General features: G+C 52.4%; 1 protein-coding gene across 1 annotated transcript; it reads right to left on the reverse strand.

Annotated features, from left to right (window-relative positions):
- Window positions 1-2,579: 2,579 nt before the first annotated feature.
- On the reverse strand, window positions 2,580-6,944 carry LOC141727258 (serine/threonine-protein kinase PAK 3-like). Its single transcript, XM_074533619.1, has 9 exons — window positions 6,701-6,944; window positions 5,958-6,021; window positions 5,281-5,329; window positions 4,860-4,972; window positions 4,484-4,601; window positions 3,630-3,729; window positions 3,154-3,350; window positions 2,901-3,056; window positions 2,580-2,681 (listed from the first exon to the last, which is right to left on the reverse strand). The coding sequence occupies exons 1-9, from the start codon at window positions 6,942-6,944 to the stop codon at window positions 2,580-2,582; spliced, it is 1,143 nt and encodes a 380-aa protein (XP_074389720.1).
- Window positions 6,945-7,299: the final 355 nt, after the last annotated feature.

Raw genomic sequence — 7,299 nt, forward strand, 5'->3', positions numbered from 1 at the left:
TTAATAGAAGATATAATGATGATTTCCAAGGGTATCCATAGCAAGGAAGAAGACAAGGCTGCCAGCATGGAAACCCATTAGAAAAGATACAGGAGAATTTTTGTAAGCTAGACTAGGTGCCTAAGTAGATGTGTATACCTGCCTTATTAAATTTCTGTAAAACTTTTGCTCATTCTGGTGACGTTAATTTCTTTGCACCAATGGATATAATAAGTTATTGTGATGTAGTGAATGAATTGAGATCACGCTTTGTTAAGACTATATAAGCCGGAGAACACACAGAATAAAATAAAAGCTTTTTCTTCTTGGACCTTGATCACGTGTGTATGCCACGTCCGGCCTAACGGTGACAGTTGCCCCATCTCTGGGTCAAGAACAAAGTATTCTCTGGCAGGTACCTTTTCAACAAACTGAGAAAGAAATTAGCACTTGGACATGCAGATTTCAGAAGGGAAGAAGGAAAAGGGTTGACAAGAATAAGCCTAAGTTTTAAATGCCTGAATCCCTCAAAAATCATGTGTTTTGGGATATTGTACCGTATGTTACACAGAGTTAAAACAAACCACAACTCATTAGTATCTGGACTTCATTGCCCACGATGCTTGGAAATGTTGCTTGAAGGCACTTTGTGCCAAAGATCCAGATCACTGTAGATGTAGATCAAAATCCTACTAAAAAATAATATTCCGTGTCAAAACCAGCAATAGTGACGACTTTTGTCCTTGGCAGTAGCTTCCAGGAGCTGCTGGCAATCAGCGAGCCTAGACACAAAGATGTGTATTCAATGCAGGGAGAGAAGCATCATGCTTAGCTCTAACTGCGACCTTTGCTAGCAGATCTTTTTAGCAGTTAAGAAATAACATTTGTTCTGCTCTTAGCCAGAGCCAGGATGGGAATCAAAGTCTAGATCACAGAAGAAGAACACATGAGCCTCAGCTTTTCCAGAAGAGGAAAAACACAAAGTACAGTAAATTTGCGTCGCGTTGACAGGGTTTTTCACCGATCTATAGACAAGTGATGAAGCTTAAAAGCTGAGAGCAAAGGAAAATCAACAGATCTGCTGAAACTGAGTGAAGAGGAAGGAGACTTGCAATGAACTGAAAAGCTGCACAGAAAGCTTCTCTACTTTTTGCAGTTGCTTCAAGTCTTACTTGGGAAAATCTAGCAGTACTTCCAACTTATGTTTATTAATTCTAGAATAAAGGCAATCAAAACTGTGTAGTGGTGCTCACGTTAAGTAAAGCGTAGGAAGCCATTAGAGTAAGAAAAAATTGTGTTTAGAAGGCTGAGGCAGCCTTAGGGGTAGGAGGAATGGGGAAGCGTGGAAACCAGGCCTGTGGGCAATATTCAAGGAGCATCCATTCCCTGAGCAGTCCCTCTCTGTGGGCATCCCAGCAGATGGAGTTGAAATGGAGCCACAGCTTGGTGGTAAAAGGGCCGGGGTGGTGAGCAGGGGCTCCTCCATCAAGTTGGTCACTGACAGGTGTGGTGTGTTGTGTCTGTGTGTGTGTCCAACACCTGGCAACTGCAGGCTGGCCCAGATGTGAGGAAAGGCCAAGGAGGCAACAGAGTGGGAATGGGGCTCTGAAGGGGGCTCTGGTCGTTCCACACACCCGTGGGGATGAGGCTGGCCCAGAGGGTGCCTGGAGGTCTGGGGTGAAAAGGGGGGAAAGGAGAAGCAGGGAGGAAGGGCCAGAAGCCGCTGTGAGAATGCCATTCCATCGCACAGGCGACATAGTGAGAGGAGGGTGGGACCAAAAGGCTGATTCCTGCCGATCACCCTGACATCTTCAAGACAAGAGGTCCAGCAAGGACAGCACATCAGCCTCCAAGTGTTGTCCTGAATGTGAGCTCATTCCCTGCTGTTCATGACTCAGAAGTCTCTCAGCTTCCCACGGGCATTGCACACTTAAGGTAAGCAAAGCTGCCTACCTCTGAAAGGGACTGTCCCCTTAGCTACAGCATGGCAAGGAAGAGAGTCTTACAACACTCTGGATCGTTTAGACTTTTATTGTCACTCGGGATGAAACAAAGTATCCCCTCTCTACTTCTCAATCTTCATCGTTCTGTCCCGCAGGTGGCCTGTTCAGGCCAACAGCTTGCAGTGCCTGCAGGGTCCAGCTCTGCTGCAGCCCAGCTTTTCCTCTCACAGCTTAGTTCTTATTATGACAATTCTTTCATTTCAACTTAAAAGATACCTCAGATCTTCCCTAAATTAACAACACTCTCTTCTAAGCTAAACAATCCTCTATTACCTAAGCTATCTACATTCTAAAACTCTTAAAAGTCGACCCCTATATTTCCTAATGTTTTTAAACTTACATCTTTTTGAGAAAAAACAACAGAGCTTCAAACTGAACCTAACAGACACCTGACCTAACCTAACCTAACCTAACCTAACCTAACTTAACCTAACATACCCTAACCTACCCTAACACCTAAACACAGCAAATTATAGAACCATTACATTTCCTATGTACAGCACAGCTCCTCTTCAAACTCAGGGGATGGCTGAAACTCTGCCTAAAGATGACCCATCCCGTTTCCCTCCTCTCAGCTGGCGGGGCACAAGGACCTCCTCAGGCGCAGGCTTCTCCTCTCCTGTCTTCCTGCACTTGCTTGGCTGAGATGATGAGAGCAGCCAGGCTGGAGGCAGGATCGCCCGAGGTGACAAACGGATGCTGCCCGGAGGAAAAAGAACAAAGATAGGAAGCCTTATTTTCAGGATGACATCCTCACGGGCTCAAGCAGGATTCCTTGGCTACCAGGAAGACACAGAAAGAGCACTGAGGGCAGCAGGTCCCCCTGCGCCTTCCTGTCCTGGCAGCTGTCTCAGCCACGTGGCCCACACTCCTCCTCATCCCTCCCTGCAGGTGTCCTCAGCAGACAGGGCTTTTTGCCCCTTTGCTTTTTCTTACCTGCAGGAGTTCCTTGGCAGACCAGCGCCTGTCCTCGTCTGCCTGCAGGCAGCAGCGGAGGAAGTCACGCAGGAGAGCCGAGTGGTGCCTGGGGTTCTGCAGTTTTGGGGGCCCGTTGCTTTCAATCAGTTCAAAAACCTACAGCACATGGATGCAAGAGGACACTCCACCTGCTCCTTTGCTAGCCACACACAGCTCTCTCCACACACAGCCCTCTCGCTAAGCTGCGCCTTACCCTGAGACGGGCTTCCCGCTGGTAAGGAGCTTCCCCTTCCACCATTTCCAGCCCCATGATCCCCAGAGACCAGATGTCCACTTTGGGGCCGTAGGCTTCTCCTCTCACCACCTCCGGCGCCATCCAGCTGGGAGTGCCGACGCTGGAGCTGCGCTTGCTGTGCCCAGGGCTGAGCTGAGCACAGAGGCCAAAGTCACCTGAGGACAAGAACAAAGCCTGTCAAAGCCAGCTACCACTGGCAAAGCAGCCAAAAGGACTGCCCACGCCAGCCTGACACGGCCATGCTGAATCTAGCTGAAAAGGCAGCTGAGCTCTCCTTCCACGTGGCTGCAGCCAGGCAAATAAGGCATCGGCCACTTGAAAGGCACCCTGACGATTCACGCACTGGCCAAGCGGCGCTTCTGGCCAAGTGGCAGCCACCAAAATGCCACCCCACACATATGCTGGAAATGCTGCAGCCCAGCAGGGATACCCACCCAACTTGACAGATCCATCCATGCCCACAAGAACGTTGCCGCTTTTGATGTCTCTGTGGATGACTTGGCGGGAATGAAGGAAATGCAGTCCTTGCAGGCACTGGAAGAGAAAAGGAGGGAGGGAAAGTCAATGTGACGTGCAGGATCTGATTTCATCCCACCAGCAAGGAAAGAGCTCAGCGGGATTGACAGCTTTCTCAGGGAATTGTGAGCTAGGGCGCAGCATCACGGTGCTGGCACAAAGAAGAGCTTGCTGCTTCAACTCTCTTGGTAGTTTTTTCTAGATTTCCAAGCGAAGGCATCTCGGCCTCCAAAAGTTCCATTGGCCTTCGGTAGGAAGCGCGTCACCTTTGGCTGGGAGGCGGCACAGCAAAGATTTTTGGGGACGCCTAGTGGCAGCAGAGGAGGAAGCAGCACCTTGGAGCTGTTCCAGAATGCGTCGCCATCCGGGCTGCAATGCTATCCTTTGAAGCTGAGGACAGCTCTATGCCCTTCGCTTGAAATTCTGCCACCTGCATCCTGCCTTCCAGTGGCAAGCAATGTAGGGCACAAAGACAGGCTCCAGGCAAACATTCCCAGGCAAAAGTGAGAAGAGGAAGCAAGTGAAACCAAGCCAGGGAGTGAGCACCAGCGCCAGAGCACAGACAGCATGGAAGAGTGCGAGAACAGAGCCTAAGGCGTGCATTGAGATTGGCAGGCACTTGACTTCCCATGCTCTTTCTTCTGCTGTGTGGCGTGACTGCAGCAGCAGCAGCGAAGGAAAGCTGAGAACAAGAAATCTCGGCTCTCCTTAACCTCCAGGAGACAAGCAGCATCCTGGGCAGGCCTGGGGAAGCAGCAGCGGGATCCCTCACCTCCCGACAGACAGCGCCTATCTGTCCTTCCTCCAGGTACACTGCCCTGAGCACATCAAACAAGGTGCCGCCGTCCATGAACTCCATGGCCAACCAGAGCTCCGCATCCACCAGGTAGCTGGAAGAAGAAAACCACCGCATGGAGAGACAGCAATAGGCACAGCCTCAGTCACCCAGGGCCTGAGCCAGCATTTTGCAACTGCTCTCCGAGCTACGTGTGCCACAAGAGATCATTGAACACCAGCTCCACCTCCTGCCACGCTCTGGAGACCAGCAGAGAAATCTTCACCAGCTCCGTTCTCTGCCAGTGACCAAAGGGCATTGTCTCTTCTGGCTTGCACAAGCTAAAGCTACATTGACACCAGAATATGCCAACCTGTCTAAGTAGGTAACAATATTGGGATTCCTGTTGTCCCTCATGGCCAGGATTTCGTTGGCAGCCAGCTCCTCGGACATCTCCTCCTTGAGTGACATGATCTTGATTGCCACCTGAAAGACATTGGCCACCGTTCCCTTGAGAAGACGCAGCCTGCTGGAGATCACAAGGAGCACGCAGCCAGTGCTGCTGCAATGAGGCAGCGGGCTGGGCCAAAGTGCCTTGTCAAGAGACAGCAGAGCTTAGCAGAAGCAGCAAAAGCCATCCCAAAAGCATTCTACACCCTGAGCCTAGACTGTACTTCAGAGGAACAGCCTCTGAAGCAGACATGGAGCAGCCACCCAAACCTCCAGGCAGAGCTCACAGCAGCGGGGAAAGCGCTCCAGAGGTGCAAAATGGCATGGAGCTGCTAGCACTTTACCTGTTGTCCGCTGCTGGTGTCAAGGGCTTTATAAACAGCTCCAAACCCCCTAGAAAGCAAACAGCAGCAGAAAGAGCCCTTTATCCCTTGGCAGTGAAAGCAAGCCCAGGCCGCACATCTGCCCAGGCTGCCTGGACCCCTTCCTTAGGAAATGCCTGGCTGCGACGTCTCTCCGGCCAACAGCACGTCAGCCCGTGAGCCCTCTGCCTTGCGGGGCAGGCTGTCCAATGGAACACTAAGGTGCAGCATGAAGACCAAGGGCCACTGGAAATCTCCAAGGCACATGCCCAGCCAGGTCATTTCCGAACCTAAGGAGAACGCTCTCCTTGTGCCAGTGCATGCATGTGTGTGGCAAAAATGTGAGAACAATTGAGGACACAACACCATCTTTGAGAATCTGACATTTCTTGGATGGCAAGGTGCTCTTTCAGGCCAGAAAGCTGCAGGGGCAGAAGGTTTCCCAGCTCCTGCTCCTCATTGCTTCAAGCAAAACACTGCCAGCAACAACTTGTTGTTGATGAGGCGTTGGGATTGCTGTGACCGAACAGTCCTGGCAGGTGACAGGAGGTAAAGCCAGAGTCTGACCACGCTTGGAGCTTGCCTAACTTCATGCTTGATATTGCACTGGCCAAAGACCTGGCTCACACTTTTGTAAAATCAGCTGATGTCACGCTTACCCTCGTCCGAGTTCTTCAAGTCCCGTGTATTTGCTCATTGGCTGGCCCAGACTCACAAGGCTCCCTGAAAGACAAAAGCAGTGCAGGGCGCTCACTCGCACACAGAGACGCCACTGCCCAGACCGTCCCAGAGGCAGCCCCACTGCCCGCAGCTGTGGGCCCTTTGCGGTCCCTTGGCTTCCAGCTGCTGAGAGCAACAAGTGGGAGGGCCATCTTCTCCACCTTTCATCAGGTGGCCTTTCCAAGAAGGCCTTTATTTCTTTCAAGCACAGAAACGCATGCCATAAGCAAAAATGGCGAACCCTTAAGAAAGGGCCCCTAAGAGGTAAGCAAGGGCCTTTGCAGCCTCTGCACTCACACCCACCATCACTGGCAGGGCCAGCGCGGGTCCCAAAGTGTCTGAGCCAGAGGGGGAGTAAGAAGGAGAGCCATAAAAGAGCTGGGGCCAGAGAGCTCCCTGGGGCCTAGTCACTTGCTAGGTGCCAGCCTTCTGCTCAAGCAGAAACAAGCTCCGCTTTTCTCTTTGGCACAGAAGGCAGCCCAGGCAGAGCCAAGGCAGGCCCAGCCGCTCTCACAGGCAGCAGGGACTCCCTGAGCGCTGCCGCGCTGCCTCAGAGCACAACAACAGCTTCTGCACAGAGGCCTAAGTGCCTCTGAGACCGAGGGCCAACCTCTGGCGCAGCCTACACCCACACACGCACACAACACGCTGCTCTGGCAGACAAGAAATGCAGTGGACGTACTCAGTGTCTTCAGGCCCTGCTCCTCCCTCATCTCGGGCGGCTGGGCTGCGCTGCTGCAGGAAGTGCCGGCAGCGGGGGGCGAGCTGGCTGCTGCAGGCCATGCTGGTCCAGCGGCACCAGGTTCAATGGCAGAGCCGGTCTGGAGCTGGGACAAGAAAGGGTTGCCCGTCACAAGGGTGGCTGGCACAGATGCCCCGCAGAGCGCACGGCAAAAGCAAGGCCTTCGGAAGATGCTGTCAGCCATGTCCCCTTCTCAGCAGCAGATTTGGGAAAAGTGCAAAGGCTGCTTGGATCCAGCCCCTCTTGGCCACTTCCATGCTCCACGTTTTCAGCTTTTCTGCTAGACACTGGCATCAAGGTATCGCTGGGGCTGCCAAGATCCAGAAAGAGACCAGAGCATGGCCCAGAGCCTTGTTGCTTTCCTCCTCCTGTCTTCTCCTGGCCAATGAAAACACCCCGGAGCTGGCATGCAACCATCTACTCAGAAGCCCGGGGCGTGTCCCTTCTCTGATCAGTTTCCCGGATTTCCCCTCTCTATGGCAGCCTTTAGGGAGGAGCCCTTTGGAACTCCCATCCAGCCCCGCCCAGACCCCCCCGCC

This window comes from Zonotrichia albicollis, chromosome Z (assembly GCF_047830755.1).
Source record: "Zonotrichia albicollis isolate bZonAlb1 chromosome Z, bZonAlb1.hap1, whole genome shotgun sequence".
Taxonomy (NCBI): Eukaryota; Metazoa; Chordata; class Aves; order Passeriformes; family Passerellidae; genus Zonotrichia; species Zonotrichia albicollis.

What these genes read in the sequence shown, in the direction of transcription:
- LOC141727258 (XM_074533619.1), bottom strand. Translation starts at nt 6,944, where the DNA reads ATGGCTGACAGCATCTTCCGAAGGCCTTGCTTTTGCCGTGCGCTCTGC. An exon ending in ACACCAGCAGCGGACAACAG is followed by an intron (nt 4,973 to 5,280) that starts GTAAAGTGCTAG and finishes AATGTCTTTCAG; the next exon opens with GTGGCAATCAAGATCATGTC. An exon ending in AGGTAAGAAAAAGCAAAGGG is followed by an intron (nt 2,682 to 2,900) that starts GCAAAAAGCCCT and finishes TCCTCCGGGCAG; the next exon opens with CATCCGTTTGTCACCTCGGG.